Source organism: Canis lupus, chromosome 15 (genome assembly GCF_011100685.1).
Source record: "Canis lupus familiaris isolate Mischka breed German Shepherd chromosome 15, alternate assembly UU_Cfam_GSD_1.0, whole genome shotgun sequence".
NCBI classification, from domain to species: domain Eukaryota; kingdom Metazoa; phylum Chordata; class Mammalia; order Carnivora; family Canidae; genus Canis; species Canis lupus.
This window is the reverse complement of record NC_049236.1, coordinates 64,080,410-64,102,308: the sequence shown is the minus strand read 5'-3', so window position 1 is coordinate 64,102,308 and position 21,899 is coordinate 64,080,410. Positions and strand designations below refer to the sequence as shown.

Sequence of the window (21,899 nt, the reverse complement as noted above, 5' to 3'; positions counted from 1 at the left end):
TGGAGAAGTTTTAAAAATATGTTGGTCATACTTACATGGATTGCACTATATAGTCTATAAGCAAAATAGGCCGGTTTGTCTCGAACACAGAGAACTAGGAAAAATCAGAGAAATCAAAGACAGTGAGAGTGACAATATATATTTCCTTCAGAATTTGGGAAACAATGAGAACACTTCTTTTTTTTTTTTCTGTTAAAATCTTGGAAGAGTGATACTTTTTGAGTTCTGTGTGGGACCCCTCACTGCACACTACAGTAAAATTTCACCATTTAGAATAGCGGTAAAACCATAACCCATAGAAAAATGTAAAGCAACAATATTATAATGACTCATTCAGGTTTTCATTGAGTCTATCTCTACCCCGTGGTGATCTGTTAGTTCCTTCACGTAGCCTACTACAGAAAAATGCGTCCTCTTTATCTGAAAATTAAATAAAACTTCAAAGAGACCCAGGTTATCACCACTATTATAGATTTTTATTATTGTGTGACAATATGCAAATGATTCATTTTCCCAAACATTATTTTTAATCCCTCGTAGACTTATGAGTAGATTTGAGGTCTCTCTCTCTCTCCCTCTCTCTCTCTTTCTTTAAAGGTTTATTTACTTACCTAAGAGAGAGAGAGAGTGAGAGGGGGAGGGAGAGAAAATTGGGGGAAGGGAGAGTGCAGGGCAAGGCTTGGAGGAGAACCTCAAGCCGACTGCCCACTGAATGTGGAGCCTGACATGGGTCATGACCACAGCTGAAACCAAGAGTCGGATCCTCAACCAGTTGAGTTACTCAGGTGCCCCAAATCTGAGGTCTCTTAAAGAAAACCTGGATGGGCCATAAGGAGCCTGGACCAGTGTTAGGATCCTGTCTTCTACTCAAAACCATTGTGGCATTAGAACCCCTCAGAGCCCGGTGAACTGTTGTTCTTGTTGGAGGTCAGTTGATGATTATTGCCATTCAATAGTGTTTATTTGAATAAGTAAACAAATTAATAAGTAAACGAATAACATATGTGAGGTTATAACTTTTGGCCAAAATAAAAATCAGCACAGTGGAGTTTTCTCTGTAGTTCAAATGATAATTTTAGGCTGTGAGACTACGCCTTCATCTTTTACTTTTTTTTTTTTTTTTTTTTTAATAACTGTGAGCTTCATAGTACTCTTGAGTCTCTGCTAGAATGTCGGCACCTTGAGGAGAAGTAGCTTTTGTTGCTGGTTTTGTTGTTTTACTGTTTCATCTGCAATGTCTAATTCAATGGCCGGAATAGTACGTAACTCAATACCTGTTTATTGAATAAGTGAATGAATCAGTTAAATTGTTTTCTGGTATTTCTCATGTCCGCTATCTCCTCTCACTCACGGCTTTGTTTGTGGTACAGTCTACAGTGGAAAAAGTTATCTTGAAATTCAGATGACACGAGTTCTAGTCATAACTTCGTTGCTCATTAGTTGATAGACTCTGAAGTAGTCAGTTAACCTCCTTGGACCTTGTTTGCTAAATGAGTTGTGATATGATACGTGGTTATTAAACTATGTTGAGAATTAGCCAAAACAAATGTACTTAATTCCCAGGAAAACACATAAATACTCATATATCGTATACTATTTTAAGGATTTCATAGAACCCACCAAACCTTTTTATGGGAACCTAGCTTAAAACACCTTTACAAGCTAAGTTATAAAAACCCTGTTACCTACCCTCTCCAATGCCCATGTATGTTTGTGCCATTCTAGGAATGGAAAATCATAATATTCATTTATTGAAGAAATATAAGTGATTACTCTACGGGGATATTTCACAAAGACCTTTCACTTGTAGTTCCTACGATGTAGGCTGTCAAGTCCTAGCACAGCACAGGTACAGCATAGGTAATTTGAGAGAAGTTGTTATGGGTGACCTCCACTGTTTTCCTCTCTGTGGAAAGATATCTTTTCTTAGGAAAGAGACGGAGGCATGTCTGTCTCTCTCACAAGCCTGCAGAAATCACTACTGAGAAACGGCTTGGTAAATCTGTGTTTATGGTAGAACTTACCCCTAAAGGCAAAGTGCTAAAGATGATGGCAAAAAACTCTTCTTGGAGAAAAGGAAGCCGTGTTGCTAGCATTAATCTGCTCTTTAACAAGGGGTTGGAAGCCAGTACGTAGAACATGAATTTAAAGATGTGAGATCCCAGTTATCGGAGGGAGTATCTGAGAATTCAATGTCTCCCAGTAGGAAAGTTGAACCAGCTCTTAGGGGAGGGTATTAGTTTATTAAAGTTACAATTTGCCAGCTTAGTGCATTGTGTCAGTAGCTAATGTACTTCTCCTCTACAGAGTTAACATCCTCACTAAGTAAATTAATGGGAAAGTGACTCAATGAAGAACATACTCATGCATCTCTAATTCGGTCAGAGCTCATCAGCATTTATTGTGGAATAAAAGGCCTTCTGTACACCAAATAAATTATTACTTACCAATTGCAACTAGCAACTCTTGGAAGTATCCATCATAGCATTCATTGATGGCATCTACTATGTCTTGCCCAGAAATATTCTGAAATTCCTGGAAAACTTCAACAGATTGATGTAATTCAAAGGAGATTTTGTACATATTATAAACATATTAGTATAAAGATATTAAATATAAATTTAAAATATAAATATTGATTATATTGCTAGAAGTAGTGAAGGCAAATAAACTAGAGGGGTGCAGGCTGAGTTGGAGTAGGCTTTTACAGATTTTTTATACTATTTCATATATGCAGAAAAAAACAGTTTTTTTTAGCTAAAAGCAATAGAAAGGTATAAAAGTCAAACAACATACAAACTGATAAGAATGTATCTCTAAGACCAATATGGCAGCTTCATGTAAATCATGTCATTAATGATAATCTCCTTGATTTATAATGGACTAGCTAAGCCATGTTCACTCTATTTTCTTCACAAAAACATTTAACATACCCAGGAGAAAATAGCTAATTTATTTGAGTAAGTTCTCCACCAGAAACAGATGATTTAAAAGATCCAACATTTAAAGGTTATATAATTCAGTTATTGGAAAAAATAAAGTCAGAAGAAAATTGTATTCCTTAGTAGTGTCATTAGCTGAGGCATGTCTGTATACACATAATTCAAAGTTCCTTTGTCTGTGACATTTCCCTTTCTTGCCTTCCAGTTAACGACTTGCTTTTTATTATACAATCAGTTAAGTGGCTGAAGAGAAAGTTAATTAATGATTACCCAGCCAGAGTTGCTGATAGCTTTTGTTGCATAGGATCATCTGCAGCATGGTTTTGTGTTCCCCTGTCTTCTGCTGGCAGGCTTCCCACAGGACCTGAAACATCACAGAGCTGGCAAGTAGCACCCAAACACCCCAGACCATTTTAACACATTTTTTTCATAGTCATTTTGAGATCTGGTTCTAGTCACCATCGCATCCTGAGCAGCCATCGCAGGGTCTGTATATCCTTCCTCTCTGGTTCCCTGTAAAATAAGCACAGGTTTTCCTCTGTGAGTTTTCTCAATTAACCACCCACATAGGATTATTGGGACACAAATCTTTGAACCACCAAGTGCCTTGGTAAAGTCTGAGAAAATTCTGTCATTATTTGGAGTTCATCTACATTTGTTGAGTACAATATGAAATACAGGTCCTTTTTGAAAATGTGGGTTTTATCTTTTCTTTGCACCAGCGGTAATCTTTCAGAGATGCTGAAATATTTTTCTCTTCTGATTCTCTGTACAGTATCTTCTTCCCGTGGAACTGAGCACCCAAGGCCTGGCCGTGGGTAGTACAGATAGATTTAACATGGTCAGAGTGAAAACTCAGAGAGAATGCATGAGCTAATAATATTCAGTCTCTGACTTGTCAAGTAGGATATGTGCAACGATAAGATAATAACGAAATCCAGCTTTTGTGGAGTAAGAATGCTTTACAAATGTTTCAGGCCCACGCCCATGGAGAGATGTCCATTGCAACCCGGAGGCAGGAGGGCTAGCCAGAGCAGGAGACTCTGGTCTCCAAGGACTATGACAAGCGGGAGAAGAAGTTGGGAGAGGCATGTGATCACAGAGTTCACTTAACCCTTCCCTTGGGTCGAGATCTGGAGGGAAAGCTTTTCCTTTTCCTTTTTTCCTTTTTAACGACGCAGAGAGAACACGGAGAATGCAGTGGCTTCTGCTATCATCTTTTTGGACTCTGGAAATGGCTGAGTCCGAAAGAGCTGAAGAATCCCCTCCAGTGAGAGTGAGGATGAGGCTAAACCATCATAGACGGTTACTTGGCCCTGATCAAAATGAGACAGAAAAAGGAGCATAAATTAAGCAGCCGCGTGGTTTGGCAGCTGCTGGTGAGAAGTGCTTATGCCCTGGACGTCTCTCTCTCGTCAGCTACGTGTCCAGAGTTGTCCAGAACTACCTACCACCCCACAGCCAAGCTGAGCAAGATGCAGAAAATATCTTCATGATCGAGAGACTCTCTCTCACATAAAGAGATCTCCTAAACCACACGCGCATGGCTCTCCACCTCTCTCTTGTTATTTATTATTATTATTATTTATTATTATTTAACAATAACTTAGAAGTTGTGTATCACCTAGACTCGTCCACCTAAGGAGGAGTTGGTACAAACTTTTTTTGAAAGACACCGGATAGGTTTTTATGGAGCCTTTTAGTTTACAACATGAGGTAAAAGGGGAAAGCCAGTTCTCCCTACCCAATATTTTACACAGATGTAGTAAAATGTTTCAGATTTTAGGGAATTGTAATGGATTACAAATCCTAAAAGTTGGGGATTGAGTAAAGAATATCCAACTTCTTGAATTTTCCAGTTGACTCTTCCCTCACAATAGTAACCAGCTCTAATTAGCTACATACGTTTCTTCAAGGCCATGTCTTAATATCCGGAGCGTTGCTATTCAATCAGTATCCACTAATTCCACTTCAAAAATGAGTTTTGTCTTTGGTGGAATTTTGGCATCAGGCTGTCCTTTGCATAGGCCCTGTCCCCTTCTATCTCCAGGTGAGCCTTTTCTCCCAGTAAATGCTTCATCCCATCCTCTGATGACTTTGCCTTTTCCAACCTGCAAACTTTGAGGTGTGGCATTTTTCTTCTCCTCTGAACTCTTGAATATTAGCATCAAAGCCAGTCCCATCCTATAGTGTTCCTCTAAACCAGCAGTGAACAACTTTGCCCTTTTTGGGAAGTTGGTTTTATATCTAAGAACAGATCTTATATGTTTTGGTGGAGCCTCATCCAGAGTCTCTTCAGACGTGGTTTCCTTGGATTTATCTTCATTAAGCTTCTCATTTTTCACTGCTTATAGCCACTTTATACTCATCCTTTCATTACCTTTTGAAATGCTTATTTTCAAAAAGATGGTCATAGGCTGTAACCAGATGGGTCTTGTTAGCTGTCTTAGTCACATTTTTAATGTTTCCTAATAAATTCTGTTCCACAAGAAACAAATCTGAACCATGGTCCTGTGGAAACTTGATAAAATCCTTGTTGGGTAGCTGCTCGCTGTGTATCTGCTCACAGTCCAGACCCACTACGGAATATCAGGTGACTAAGAATGCACACATCAAATTCTTATTTTTAAAATCTGTGTATTTTTGTATACAAGTGTGCTTTCTACATAGATGGGCAACACTAGAAGACAACACTTAAATGTGAATGTCATTTCATTAAGTGGTAGAATTTTGGGAGTTATTTTCAAATTGCACAAGTCTTGAGGTGGAGGGAGCTTAGGGGTTGTATGGTTTGGCCCCTTATCTCGAAGATAAAAAATAAATGAGTTTACAGATACTAAGTGAATTTCTCAAGGTCTGATTGTTTTGAAAAAGATGATTTTTTAAAAAAAATTTCAGTGCCATATCTGGCCTGAGATTTGGTTACTATACTCTTCCTTAGCCTAAAGAACTCATTTTCAGAGAATATCCTCTGGTCAGTGTCTTATGGTTTTAATTTACTCAAGTAACAAATGACAGAAAGCAATAAATATGCTATGTCTTCTATGAATATATGCCCTTTCTTTAATAACCAAGTTATTATGGTACTTCATAGTCTTTATCTGATTTGACTTATCAGTAGGATTTGTTTTTTGTTTTTTGTTTTTTTTAAAGATTTATTTTTTTTATTTTTTTTAATTTATTTTTTATTGGTGTTCAATTTACTAACATACAGAATAACCCCCAGTGCCCGTCACCCATTCACTCCCACCCCCCGCCCTCCTCCCCTTCTACCACCCCTAGTTCGTTTCCCAGAGTTAGGAGTCTTTACGTTCTGTCTCCCTTTCTGATATTTCCCACACATTTCTTCTCCCTTCCCTTATATTCCCTTTCACTATTATTTATATTCCCCAAATGAATGAGAACATATAATGTTTGTCCTTCTCCGACTGACTTACTTCCCTCAGCATAATACCCTCCAGTTCCATCCACGTTGAAGCAAATGGTGGGTATTTGTCATTTCTAATAGCTGAGTGATATTCCATTGTATACATAAACCACATCTTCTTTATCCATTCATTCATCAGTAAGATTTGATGTGATGCTCACTCTTTCCTCCTGGCTATGCCTCCATCACTGGGGTTCCAGGATCCTACACTCTCATTCTCCTTTTTTCTACCCCCTGGGTTACTCCTTCCTAATCTTGTGTATTGGTCCCGCCTTTACTTTTCAATCTCTTAATACTGGAAAGTTATCGTGCTCAGTTTTTAGTCCTGTTCTTGTCTGCATCTACAATCCTTCCCTTATTAATCTTAGCTGCCCACGTGGCTTTACATTCTATGTCGTAACGATACCTGATTTTACATCCCTAGCTCAGATCTAACATCGGAATTTCTGGTACATATATTCCAATTGGCAGCCCAACGTCTTCACATGCAACACGTTCAAAATCTATCTCCAGGTCTCCCTTCAACTCAAAAACCTCCTATATCCATAACCCTCCAGATCTCAGTTTATATCAACTCCATCATTCCTATTGCTCAGACTAAAAAAGCTAATATTTTCCCCTTCTTTTTTACTTTACATCCTCTATCCAACTCCTCAGGAAATAATATGGATACTACCCTCAAAGTACATGCAGAATCTGGGCACCTCATCACTGCCAGAGCTCTCCTTCGGGTCCAGACTAACATCGTATCTGGACTTTGTTGCTGCTCTCGCATCCATGTTTTTTTCATCCAGGCTTGTTTCTAACCTGTCTCCCTACTTTCTTCCCTGACATTGCATCTAGTGTGAATATTTTAAAGCATAAAATCATATAATCATTTCTCTTCTCAAAATCCAGGAACGAGTCTCCTCTCCCCATTTTGTTCACAACAGAAATGAAAGTCCTTACAAGGCTGCAGATTTGACCTAATTCCCTCACCTGCTACTTTCCTGACATTACTCACCACTCCTACAACACGTTTCCGTGGCTTGCTCAGGTGGCACCAGCTGGCCTCTTTGCTGTTCTTCACAACCGTCAGCCATTCCCTTGCCTTGGGACTTTTCCTTAATTTTTCTCTTTGCCTGGAATGCCCTATCATTAATCATTCATTTGCTGACACATTCTTTCTAGATGTTTGTTCACATCTCCTCTTTTCAATGAGATTTACCCTGACTTCTGTAATATTGCAACCCACCCGCCATGCCCAGCCCAACAATTTCTATCCCCATGATCTTGCTCTCCATACTTTTAACTGCCTTCTAACATTCTGTATAATGAACCTGTTTATTAAATTTTTTCTTGAACTTTTCCTTCCCCCTTAGAATGTAAGCTTCTTAAAGATTGATGATGTCTTTGTCTCTTTTGTTCACTGATAATTTCCTATTGCATAGAATCATGCTTGGCACGTTGTAGGCACGTGACAAATGCTAATTGAGTCAGTACTAAAAGAATATAGGAAAGCTAAAGGAATAACTTTCAAATAACAGAATTCAAAGATCAGCTATATTTTGATAGCTTTGTAGTATAACTTGAAATCTGGAATTACGATATTTCCACTTTTGTTTTTCTTTTTCAAGGAGTGCTTTCACTATTTGGGATATTTTGTGGTTACATAAAAATTTTAGGATTATTTGTTCTAGTTTTATGAAAATGCTGTTGGTATTTTGGTAGGGATTGCATTGATTATGTAGATTGCTTTAGGTAGTATAGATACTATAGCAATATTCTTCCAATCCATAAACATGGAATGTCTTTCCATTTTTTCGTGTTGTGTTCAATTTTTTTCCAACAATGTTTGACATTTTCCAGAGTACAAGTCTTTCACTTCCATGGCTAAGTTTATTCCTAAGTATCTAATTTTTGGTGCATTTATAAATGTCATTGTTTTCTTGATTTTTCTTTCTCTTGCTTCATTATTAGTGTATAGAAATACAACAGATTTCTGCAGACCAATAAAACAGAATAGAAAGCCCAGAAATAAACCCACAATTATATGGTCAGTTAAACTTTGACAGAGCGGGAAAAAATATCCAATAGGAAAAAGACAGTCTCTTCAACAAATGGTATTGGGAAAACTGGACAGCTACATGCGAAAGAATGAAGCTGAACCACTTTCTTGCACCATAAAAAAATAAATTCTAAATGCATTAAGGACCTAAATGTGAGACCTGAAACCATAAAAATTCCAGAAGAGAGCACAGCAGTAATTTATCTGACATCGGCCATAATGACCTCCTTTTAGATGTGTCTCCTGAGGCAAGGGAACAAAAGCAAAAATAAATTATTGGGACTACATCAAACTAAAATACTTCTTTACAGTAAAGGAAACAACCAAGAAAACTAAAAGACAACCTACTGAAAGGGAGAAGATATTTCAAAATGACATATCCAATAAAGGGTTAGTATCTAACACATGTAAAGAACTTATACAACCAACATCAAAACCCCTAAATAATCCAATTAAAAAATGGGCAGAAGACCTGAACAGACAGTTTTCCAAAGAAGACATTCACATGACCAACAGATACATGAAAAGACGCTCAACATCACTCATCATGAGGGAAATGCAAATCAAAACCACAGTTAGATATCACTGCACACCTGTCAAAATGGCTAAAACCAAAAACTCTAGAAACAAGTGTTGGTGAGAGTGTGGAGAAAAAGGAACCCTTGTGTACTGTTGGTGGGCATGCAAACTGGAGCAGGCACTGTGAAAGAAAGAGAGCATAGTGGTTCCTCAAGAAATTAAAAATACAACTACCCTACAATCCACTAATTGCAGTAATGTGTATTTACCTAAAGAATACAAAAACACTAATATGACGGGATATATGCACCCCTATGTTTATTGAAGCATTATTTACAAGAGCCAAACTACGGAAGCAGCCCATCAATAGATGAATGGATAAAGAAGATACGGTCTATTTACACAATGGAACCTAGCTCAGCCATAAAAAGGAATGAGACCTTCCCATTTGCAACAAGGTGGTTAGAGCTACAGCGTATCACCCTAAGTGAAATAAGTCAGTCAGAGAAAGACAAGTATCGTATGATTTCACTCACATGTGGAATTTAAGAAACAAAAAAAAATGAACAAAGGGGGAAAAGAAAGAGACAAACCAACCAAAAAGCAGATTCTTAACTAAAATGAACAAATGAATGGTTACCAGAGGGGATGTGGGGGTGAGGGATGGGTGGGTAGGTGAAGGGGATTAAGAGTACACTTATCTTGGCGAGCACTGAATCAACATATGAAATTGTTGAATCACCATATTGCACAGCAGAAACTAATATAACACCGTATGTTAACTACACTGGAATTAAAATAAATAATGAAAAGATCAACTAGTAGATGTAAGAAGATTTTACAGATCATTGAATTGAAATTTTCTTGGTGATTTCCAATCACACTGCATAGCTAAGTAAATGCCTACTCTTTCAAAGTTTGTGAGAAATATTTAAGAATTTTCTGCAGTTCTGATTATCTGAAATATTTTTTGGAACGTTAGATTTTTGACATTAAACTTGACATGGTGCTTATCCATTTACTTCCTTTTGCAGTTAATTACCAAAGGCACTTCTAAGCAGACTGGTAGATTAAAAACAAATATATACGTGAATAAGTAAGTTTGTGATTTAGCTTTTTCCACCAAGGCAAAGTCAAGCTGGTTTTGTCATGTAAAAATCCTACAACAGCAGCATGGTGTGTGTAGCTGATGTAAATGCCAGAGAAATGACATAAATGAGTACAGAATTTGAGGTAGGGGCAAAATAAAATTGTGGAAAGGAGAAACTAAGGGAATGAAAACCTGGCTGAAAATATTTGAAACAGGTAAGTGGACTAGAGATGATCACTGAAATCTGATGGCAATGGCATCCCCAGAGGTCTCATTGTACAAGTTTGAGAAACGATTGTAAGGAAAATCCTAAGAGCTGAGATGAAATGGAAACACTTATCATCTCCAGTGTGATTTGCACATACTCATTGATTAATCTCCAAATGAATAATTTTGTATTATTTGACAGATAATTAGATCTCCTGTATATCTAGTTTTTTTTTTTATATCTAATTTAATAAAAGCATGCATGAAGTGTGGTAAGCCCATTTAATGACTGGCATGCAGTTTTCAAGAAGAAGGTGTTCTGGCTGAGTTGTTTCCTTATTCAAAATACCCTTTTTTGAAAATACTTTAAAGGTCAAGTAAAAAATCTTCTCTCCCAGGAAATATGACAATAATTTCCAACATTTTCCATTTCATGAAGATCTTAAGGCTCCTATGCTCCAATCCTCTCAATCTCTATTAATTCCACAAAAGAGGTGAGCCTGATTTCCATGATGTTAAAAAGATGAAAGCCACAGATTGTTGGTACTTTGATTCTGAAAATCAAATAAAATGCAGAGGCAAGTAGTAGATGTAATTACAATAATTGAATAATTTTAGAATATTTGTATTGGGAGGGAATTGAGAGAGGAATGAGTTCACATTCCTTAATTTATAAAGCAAATCCCTCTAATCTGAATCTCAAGAAGGTAAAATAATAAATATAAGGACATACAACTGACTTAAATACAGCTAAGAGGAAAAGATATATAGATATATACCTTGTTTTACACAAAGTCTATCTATTATCTATCTATGTACCTATCATCTACCATTTATATATATACAAAGAGAAAAGGAGATTGAGAAAGCGAAAGACAGACCAACAGAGAGAGAGACACGCACACGCACACGAGAGTCAGAAGGAGCTGGACAGAGAGAGAAATGATCCCAACTATAGGGTGGAAGAGATTTGTTCACGCTGAAGTAGCCCTCAGTTATCTGGTTGGAAGTTATCAGTCTAAATTGCACAACCTTTGGGAATAAATTCCATTTCCTTTTTGTAAAATGTCTAGATCGATTCTCTCTGAAGTGGTGTACACCACAGGTAGTGGTCAGGAGAAGGGATAAGGTTTTTCGGTTCCCTAATTCACTGTTTATTTTTTCCGAACCAAATTTACTAATTGAAATGCTAGGTCAGAAGCTCCAAACTGAAGAGCCACTGATGTAGAAGTCGGGAGTCAGTGGGAACTCTTCAAAACATTAAAACCTCTAAGAGAAATTATACATTTAATTATATATATGATCATTTATACATAAACAGTATGAATTATCATGAGACTCCTGATCTTCAAAAAGACTATTATTAAAGGAGATTATCCTAAGATACCTCCTCTTACTTTAATTTCTATTGTAATTTAAGGAATTTTTGTAATATTGTAATTTTAAGGAATTTAAACTGTGTATTATTTTATACTTGTGTTTTTTAGATTTTAAAAGAAATATACTGTGAAACCTTATAAGTATTTAGTCTTTAAGTAAACTATTTTTGTTTATTCATTTTTTAAAGATTTTATTTACTTATTTGAGGGAAAGACAAAGATAGTGACAGAGATGGTGGGAGAGAGCACGAGTCCCCACTGGGCAGGGAGCCTGACGCGGGCTCCGTCCCAGGACCTGGGATCGTGGCCTGAGCCAGAGGCCTTTGCTTAACTGACTAAGCCACCCCAGCACCCCTTTAGGTAAACTTTATTAATTTTCCTTGGCATCTTATAAAATCTAGGTCTCTTCACCCTCATTTCTTAATATTCTCTATTGGAAGGAAACATTTACTCGCTGAAGTAAACTACACTGAAAAGCTATTTCAAAGTTAAACACACACACGCAATTTAATGTTCCAACTCTAGAAATTAAAAGTAAGAAGTAACACTTTATACTGTAAAGTCATGATCCAAATTAGGAAAAACCCCATGATGACATAAATTACTTGTGCTGTTTTAAAATACGTACGTCTCTATAGATAATATCACTATATATACAAATACACACACATATACACTTTATCAATAATAAAGTATTATTGTTTAATTTCAGGGAAAAGGAACTGCAATTACAAATAAGATTGATTGGGATGCCCAGGTGGCTCAGAGGTTTGGCGCCTGCCTTTGGCCCAGGGCGTGATCCTCAAGTCCCAGAATCGAGTCCTGCGTCAGGCTCCCTGCGTGGAGCCTGCTTCTCCCTCTGCCTGTGTCTCTGCCTCTCTCTCCCTCTATGTCTATCATAAATAAATAAATAAATAAATAAATAAATAAATAAATAAATTTTTAAAAATAAATAACTTAAAAAAAACAAACAAATAAGATCGATTGCCTGATTACATTGAGAAAACATGGGTCACTGGTGTTTCCTGCCATTTTCTGTCATGCTTAATTTTCAAACCTGTGTGTTGTTGGCTTTTTTTTTCCCCTGCACTAGAAGAATCTTTGCTTTGAAAGATCCACTGCAATCCTGATTCTTAGATGTCAGTACTTTTAAGTGGTGTTTAGCTCAACCATTTAAGAAGTACAGAGATTTTGAGAGGTTATTTGCATATTGGTCATTGACGTTTTACCAAACAGAAGTAGAACTGGAATGGAGTCAAATGGGGTTGGAGGAAGGAGAAATTAGATTTAAACAATGGGGTGATAGTGTACTTAGGTCTGTTTTCATATCGTAGATGTGTAATGGGAATCCTTCCGAGCCTTGGTTTCCTTGTCTCTGCAAGGAGGGGATATGGCCGCTGGGTTCCAGGGAAAGCTGATTCTGAGACGCAGATGAGCACTCGACTTGTTTATTATGGAGTGTGCTTGGGAGAAACACTTAGGGAAGAGAAAGGAGGAAAGCAGGATTTGGGAACAAAATCTCTGATAGAAGTCTAAGAGAATGCAAGATTATCTAATAAAATACATTTCATTTCCTAGAAGAGAACGTATATTTTTCACCAATAAATTGAAATACATTTCTATTTGGATATTAAGAAAATAAAAACTTGTTTGATATTAGGCTGCAACTCATGGATTTACAGTGGGACTGCTGGTTTCCTTTATTAGAGGCAACGCCTAGGCTAATATGAATTTCTGACTGGAAAACTGTGGTTTTATTATTATAATCTATTTATTTCAAAATATTTTATTTATTTATTTGAGAAAGAGAGAGCATGAGCAAGCGAGAGAGAGGGCAGGAGAGAGAGAGAGCACAATCGGGGAGGTGGAGGGGCAGAGGGAGAGGGAGAAGCAGACGCCTCGCTGAGCAGGATGTAGGGCTCCATCGCCAGACCCTGGGTCATGACCTGAGCCAAAGGCAGACACTTCAATGACTGAGACCCGGGTGCCCCAAGGGAAATAGTTGTCTTAAGTTATATTTTGTAGCATCATTAGTTACAATTTTTAAAAAAAAATATTATGACCTTTTTATTTTTTTATTTTTATTTTTTTATATTTATTTATTTATTTATTTATTTATTTATTTATTTGACCTTTTTAAATTGAGAGAATGTGTGGTGTTTTTTTTTTTTTTTTAATTTTCGTTTAATTTCCAGTTAGTTAACATAGAGTCTAATATTGGGTTTAGATACGTAACACAATGATCCGACACTTCCGTGAGACATTGGGTACCCATCAAAAAGACTCTGGGCCATGACCCAAGTGGACGGCAGACACTTGCTATACTTAGCCACCCTGCTTTTCAATTAATTTAATTTAATATTTAATCTAATCTAATCTAATTTAACAAACTTTTTAATTTATTTGAAAAGCCAGTGGATTTGCTTAGTACTATACCACCTTTTTAAAGTGAACAATTTGAAAAAAATCCAATAAGTCCAAATTACCAATCTCTCGTAAACCTAGTGCAGTTAATACTTGGTTTCCTCAGCAATGATTTCCTTAGGAATGTTTATTCCTAATTCAAAACTGGCAATAACTTGGGCACACGCACCCCTACCACACAAAGAGGATAAAAGAGAATTAAAATCTGTGTTGTCTGGCAATGAATGGAGAGTTAGTGTTGCAATCTAATATAATTATTCTTTAATTCAATCATACAAAATAATGTGTGAAGTACAACATGAAATTTTTAATCACAAGAAACACATATTAAGAGAACCCATGCCACCTGTTTGGACATGTTAATACACCCGGGATGAAGAAGGCAGGAAAATAACATTATAAGAAAAGAAGGAAAATAAAGTAGTCATGTAAATTCGCGCATTGCCTTTGCTATCCTAGAGGAAATATTCACGTTCTCACTTTATGTTTCTAGACAAGGTAGAAACCATTCTTAATTTCATATTTCTTGTGTGTAGTAAGAGAATATTTTAACATCGGAAAAGTCTTACAAACTTTGTTGTTTAAAAAGCAAAGTTTTGCGGAATTAAAAAAAAATGTAGACATCTCTGTAAGGTAAATATTTGAATTTGTGATTTTAGGGAAAAAAAATCAGCATAGGGCTGTGGGTCTATTTTCCCGAGTAGCTGGGGAATTTGCTGTATTTTTTCCTCAACTGGATGCTTCCTTGCTTCCTTTTATTCTTTAATCTAGTTGGAACTAAGAATTCTGATTGCTCTCCCTGCTGGAAGATGGCCGGTGAGACAATCTGAGTAATAAAAGAGGGAATTTGTTAATAATTTTTTCTTGCCTAAATACACGTCCCTTGCCTCCTGCTGCATCTTCTCACTGTTTCTTGTCTCACTTCACCTTACATCTGATTGATCTGATCAATTTGAAGTCAAAGAGAATGGAATTAAGAAATTAAAGATGATAATAAGGGGAAATTAGCTTTTATTCTTCATAAGTAAGACTCTCGTAAGTCACAAACGGGGCTTTCAGTGGATGTTTCTATTTGTTTGTGGTAAATGATCATGACACGTGCAACTTAATTTTTTGCTGCTTACACAGATATGATAATGGATAAAATCTCCCGATTTTATCGTCTTGCATGCTGCCAAAGAATGCCCCTGTGACTCTCTACTGCTTACGGACAACTTGTCAACCCGCATCTCAGCCAGAAATTCCATCCGACAAATCTGCCCCATTCGGCGGGTGGGCGGGCGGGCGGGCGGGCGTCCTGCGAGCCAGCCAGCATGCCCACGCAGGACCTTTCCATCCACCCTGCACCGCCTTCACTCGTCCTCTCCGGGGGTGCAGGCGGCACTCAGTTTCCAGAACCCTGGCACAGACCCATTTTGTAGGAAGCCTGTGATTTCAGCAAGCACTGAACATTATCCTCCCAGAGTTTTTAATGAATTTGTTCTTTGCAGCATTTATTTCCGAAAAGTCCGACTTGCTTTCCACATACCCTGCACGCAACCTTGTTCTAAGACTCTACCGTTGAATAGGGGGACATCATTCTCATGACCGGGAAGCTGAGCTACTGGGAGAGGTGGCTGTGTAAACACATCCCACATTATATGGTAAAATAGAATAGAAATACCCAAGGCTGGCTCAGAAGAGAGCAGCTCCTAGGAGTAGCATGGGGCTTTGAAGAGGGGGTTCAATCAGAGGCCCGATGAGAACTCCTAACTCCCGTACTAGCTCTCACACTAGCATTTTTTTAAAAAATGATTTTATTTATTTATTCATGAGAGACCCAGAGAGAGAGGCAGAGACACAGGCAGAGGGAGAAGCAGGCTCCGTGCAGGGAGCCCGACGTGGGACTCGAACCCGGGACCCCGGGGTCAGGCCCTGAGCCAAAAGTAGACAATCGCTGAGCCCCTGCAGGTGCCGCTCATACTAGCATTTTTGAAATGTGCTTGTTGGAACAACTCAGCTATCAATCAACCAAGTACAGGTGAATGTTGGGCTGATGCATTTTTTTGCACATGCGTAGTTCATCGAGGCCAAAGACAAAGCAGAAGAAATAAAAGATTAAACTGGGGTTGGTTTTTGTTCATCTCATAAGAATTATTCATGATAGGATTCATCACATAAAAATTTACATATATCCAGATTAAAATTGTGTATTATACACATCATAGCATATAGTATGGTGAACACCATCATTCTGCAGGTAAGATTAGAAGTAAGGCCGAGAATCGTTCACACCGCGATCTTTTAAAGATCATTTTAAACAGTGACGCGATAAGGATGTGCCAAAAATCGAAGCATAGGTAAAAATGGAAAGAAATTTACCCTTTAAAGTATTTTTTTAAATAAAGTGCCTTTAAGAAATCACGCAGGACATTTTATTTGCTGGTCTGTGTATATATTGCTCTCCTCCGGGAAATTCTCTGCTTTGGCCCCAGTAGTCATCCTCCTGGATTCCCTCCTTACTGTCCCAGGTGTCTTCATCTTCCCTCCTCTGTTGCTCCCCGGCCTGCTTGGTTGTGGCTTTCAAGTCTCGTCTGTATATTGACAGCTGGTCTCCGGACCTGTTTCATCTTCTTTGAGGACAACCAGCTGGCTTCTGGGCTACCCCCCCGGGAGCAGGGGAGTCACCTCGTGGAGGTCTGGCCGGCGGAGCGTGAGGGGAAGTGGCAGGCATCCCAGCGAGGCCACCCCAAGTTCCCGGGCGGCCTCAGCACCTGTGCGCCTGCAGGGCTTAGGAGGAGCGGGCGGGGGGGGGGGGGGGACCGACGGGCCAGCAGGTGGAAAGGGCCGGTCTCTGCAGCACTAGCAGGGGGGCCGCAGCCGGGCCGCGACACCTGTTCGGGCCACCTGGGAGCCTACTGAGTGGCAGCTGCTTCGCGCTGCTGGGGAGCTGCGAGCAAGGGGCCGGCCAGGTGAATAGGTGCTGCCCTGCAAGCAGGAAGAGGGGAGAGTAGAGAGGTCTGGGCGTGCGGCGGCGAAGGGGCCACTGGGGACCCCAGCACGTGAGCTGGGGCTGAGGAAGGGCCGAGAGGCCGGCGCCCCCAGACAGCCCTGCAGCGGGCGGCCGGCCAAGTTCATTCATTATGTGAGGACGTTCAAGGGACTGGCCCTCCTTCGGTTGTGGAGAAGACAGGTGTGGTCGGGGGCGGGAGGGTGCAGAGGGCACCCCAGGAGAGATGCTGGGCCACGGCGAGGTCTAGGCAGCGTTCCCTGGGAGCAGTCGCTTTTGGGTCCTTCTGAATGTCTTGGAGGCCACACTGGACACAAGGGGCTCCTCGGGCCGCTCGGGTCGCCAGGTGGGCTGCGGGGGGTGCAGGCCCCGGGCGTAGCTCCACGGGCCAAGGGAGGGCACCTCGGAGCCGGCAGCTGGGCCCACACGTGTTCCGGTTAACAAAGACATAGGCAGCGACTGATGGAGGCCCTTGGTACCGGAGGGCTCAGCGCAGAGGGAGAAAGGACCTTGGCGGGCGGCCCGGTTCCGTCCAGTGATGACTCCCCACCTGAGCATGTGGGGCCCTGGGCCCCGGCGGCCCAGGGGCGGCCTCACCCGGTCTCCTCCTTCTCGGTCTTCCTCTACCTTCCCAGGTGTGGCCCGTCCCCCCGTACTCCCCAGGAGGCTCCCATCCATTCTTTTTTCTTTAAAGGCGGTGAAGTCTCCTCTGAGCTCCGCGTTCCCACCCCCACAGTCCATCCACCCAGGGTTCTTAGGGAGATGTTACGCCAACTACCAACGGCTCGGCTATGTTCTTGACATAAAGAGAAAAGTTTTGGGGATTCAGAAATGCTTGTTTCATCAAACACACACACGCACGCACACTCCTACAACGTGAAACCAAACCAAAACACTGGTCCTTAAGACATTTTTGCCAGCTATGGACTTCCACGTTTTCTTTTGAGAGTGAAGAGCTGAACACGGATTCCCTCTACATCCTTGACTGCGTTTGCTGAACTGGATGACAGGAATATCCAAGAATATGCGTCCGACAAAGGCTGATTATATCTAAAACACATTATCATGCAATGCTAATGTTTGGGATGTTTTCAAGAAATACTAGTTGAAATACAATAATTACGTCCCGTGTAGTCAGTACAGAAAGATAAAATAAGGGTCGAATTTTAATTATTTTAATTTGAAGCCGTAGGGTTCTTTTGTGGGAACGTGTAGTACCACAGAATTTTCAAAGGTAACGCTGAAGATCGTATGCTGGCCCTTGGGAGTCTATAGGATTCAATTCAGATTCTGCATTTCTGCTTATTACCTCTTTAGACAGAGAGCAAACGCCTAATAGTTTTTGATTCTGTTTTTTTTTTTTAAGATTTTTTTTTTTATTTATTAGAGAGAGAGAAAGAGCAATAGCAGAGGGAAGGGTAGAAGGAGAGGGAGGAGCACACCCTCTGCTGAGCAGGGAGCCTGATGTGGGGCTTGATCCCAGGACCCCGGGATTATGACCTGAGCCGAAGGCAGATGCTTAACCATCTGAACCACTCAAGTGCCCCGATTCTTGTCTTTTTAATTCCAAAAATGCTTACAAGAATATTTATATTACAGTACTTTGTAGTTTTAAAGTGAGAAACGCACTTCTCCCCTCCCAGGGCACTAGGCCGTACTCGGACCTCAGAAGCTAGTACGCACCAAACCTGTTTAGTAGTCTTAAAAAAATAGAATTAGAATTCTAATTTCTAATCTTTTAAAAATAATTTAACCTTTTAACACCCTCATAATATGTCATTACTCGTGTATATGTCTATAATTATAATCATCATATATATAGTAGATTTTTTTTTAAGAATAGAAATGGCGTATTATTTATATTTGTTTGTTTCTATATCCAATCCAAGCTTCTATTATAGCGCTCTGAGTTTGGATGGTATCCAGTAAAAGTCATTATACTGGATTTACTGTTAAACTAGAGTTTTCTGTCCTATTTTTTGAAAATGAAACGTATATTTTTTACTAGTGCAAAAAGGTGTGAAATTTTGAATTTCGTACCTGGACCAGGTTCATGAGAGTATCTCTGAAGTGTCCTGAGGTCTCTGAGTAAATGTCTTCTTGAAGATTGCTGCCGTATTCTAGGAAGAAATAACCGTCCATGTTAAAGGTATGATTTATTATAGAACCACATGTCAACATACTTTTTTTAAATTTATTTTTTATTTTTATTTATTTTATTTATTTTTTTTCATTTTTTTCATTTTTTTTTAATTTTTTCAACATACTTTGAATCAGTTAATGTCATTGTCCCAGTTGTGAGTGGAAAGTACAGGAAATACAATCAATCTATTGACACTTCTTTGTCGTTTACTGCCTCCTCCTCGGATAAAGCCAATCTTCTAAAGAATCCACCAAAGAAATGTGACACCTAACTAACATAGGCACAAGTCTGTTTTCTTAAAAAAAAAAAAAAAAAAAAAGAACCTATTATTTTTATTCCAAAATTGAAAAACAACGTCGAGAGTCGTTTAACATTCTCTAATTCTCAAAGTCTGGAATTCTGCATCCTCTTTCCATAGACCCAGCCCGTAACTTGTCCCAAGTGCTTTGTCTCCTTTTCATATTTTAGGTGAAGGTTCTTACTTCCTTCCCTTTGGGAATTTCCTCTTGTTCTCGTTCGATGCCACGAGCTGACTGTCTAGATTAGTATCTTGACATTCAGTGAGAGGTAATACCTGATGCAATGCAGCTTGAGGTATTAGGCTTTTTTGGAAAGTAAAACTAGTCAACTTTATTACTTTTACGATGCGTAAAAATATGATTTTGAGATAGATCCCAGGGATTATGAGATGTATGTACGGTGCAGTAGTTACCCACATTTGTCGAATTTGCGAAGAGGTCATTGATCGCCCTTTGCTTTAGTCTCTACCCGGTCTCTCCTGGGTGAGAGATAAATGCTCCTGAGCCACAGCGCTGTGCACCTGCCTGTATTAACGTAAGCACTTAGCTTGTAGTAAGTTGTACGTATTTTCTTTTTTTTTTCTTTTTCTCTAAATTTTTTTAAAATTTTTATTTATTTATGATAGTCACACGCACACAGAGAGAGAGGCAGAGACACAGGCAGAGGGAGAAGCAGGCTCCATGCACCGGGAGCCCGACGTGGGATTCGATCCTGGGTCTCCAGGATTGCGCCCTGGGCCAAAGGCAGGCGCTAAACCGCGGCGCCACCCAGGGATCCCTGTTGTACGTATTTTCTTGGAAACTTTTCTTAACTTGACTGTCTAGAGAATCGTTTCATTTTTGGCGCCTAATCATCAAGTTTACTTAAGTGGGTTTAATTGGTCTTGAGTGAGAATAAATATTTCAAATATAAGGGTATCTTAGAAGAAAGAAACAAAAAAAAAAGTTTAAACTGGAATATTCTGTGCATTTGAAGAATCTAAAGTTTATATGTGTGTAAAGCATAGGCACGTATGTGCATTTCCTTACGCAGATAGTAGGCTTCTCGCATCTGGAAAATTTCTCCATTTGTTCTTGAAGCTAAAATATCAATGAGGCAGTTTTCTTCAGTGCCTGCTCCCTGAAAGACAGAGAAAGGGAGAAATAGAAAGGCATTTGTATTGGGAATAATAGTGCATCTCCTATAATAAAGATAAAGATAATAAAGATTTACAACATTCCTGGTATTCTGAGAGGGCGGAGGAGAAAGAAAGCGTGTTTGGGACGAGGATGGGCTCGGTTCAGTTCTGGCTCTGCTGTGTACTAGTCACTTGCCCCTGAGAAGATACTATTTTCTGAATCCCTGTTCCTTCATTTAGAACAAAACAACACGGACATTTCTATATAATGTGGAAAAAAGATGTTTGAGCTCATGACACTGATTTTGTTTTTTTTCCTACTAGAATATCAGTTCTTTGCAAAGCTGAAATTAGAATTTCGGTCTCTGAGTTTCCTAAAGACGATTCAAGGCCCGGTCTCTGCCTCTCCCTAAATGTGGAGTTTTGTACCAATTGTCTAAGGTTTGGACTGGGTACTTTCTCGGGTCTCTAACAGCTGTACACGTACGTTTTTCTATTACAGTGATTGCAAAGACCGCACATCTTCTGGAAAGTCTCAGAAATCCTTACCATTCAACGTGACCCTAATAAACGATAACCCTTTATCTAAACAGTAACCTGAGACTTCCTTCTTCTAGTTTGTAGGCACATCATTTTGCAAGAGGTAGGAATTGCCACATTAAAAAAAAAAGCGATTGGTTTAAGTACATATGAATTTTATACAATGGTTATTCTCATCTGCAAAAATGATGGCCAAAATCCAAGTTCCCTTAGTGTCCCCTCCCGCTCCCTCTTTCCTGCCCCACATCACTCCCAGATCGAGTAACTTGATCACTGGCAGGCATCATATTGGAACGATTGCAACAATTCTGCAGGTGTTTAATATCTGTGTTTGGAAAGACATAAAAAGCCTTTCACACCCCATCCCTGGCCCAGAAAGTCTCTAACAAATCTGTAGTCAATTTATTTCGTGGGCGTGACTTCACTGTAAGGAAGAATTATTTTGGTTCTTCAGAAGTAAGATTTTTATACATTGGAGCAACAGTTTTTGTAAAAGAGTAACTTAAGGTCACAGAAATAAATAAAGATGTCTATATTTTATCTCTGACTCAGTATCCTACCTCCACGTAGTGAGTCCGATACTCAACAAAAATCTAAAGAGGTTCACACAACGTAGAACATTTTTGCTTAATATATGAATACACACTAGGGAGGGACAGAGATGAACAGCCCCGGAAGCTTACTTCGTTCTTCCTTGTGGTTCAGCACAGAGTTGGGTCAGTGGGTCCGCGTGTGCACAGCAAACGAACAGACTGGTCCCAGCCACTGGGGCCTC

At 39.4% G+C, this 21,899-nt stretch overlaps 1 protein-coding gene and 1 pseudogene across 1 annotated transcript in view; both read right to left on the bottom strand.

Annotated features, from left to right (window-relative positions):
- The window catches only part of ANXA10 (annexin A10), a 98,930-nt gene that overhangs the window by 5,820 nt on the left and 71,211 nt on the right, over positions 1 to 21,899 (bottom strand). The window contains exons 5-10 of the mRNA XM_038559158.1: positions 20,496 to 20,586; positions 19,065 to 19,144; positions 3,402 to 3,455; positions 3,213 to 3,306; positions 2,448 to 2,543; positions 36 to 94 (exon numbers count right to left, since the gene is read on the bottom strand). Of these exons, the coding sequence (XP_038415086.1) occupies positions 36 to 94; positions 2,448 to 2,543; positions 3,213 to 3,306; positions 3,402 to 3,455; positions 19,065 to 19,144; positions 20,496 to 20,586 (474 nt within the window). The remainder of the gene's footprint in view (positions 1 to 35; positions 95 to 2,447; positions 2,544 to 3,212; positions 3,307 to 3,401; positions 3,456 to 19,064; positions 19,145 to 20,495; positions 20,587 to 21,899) is intronic.
- LOC102155191 lies at positions 4,700 to 7,148 on the bottom strand (annotated as a pseudogene).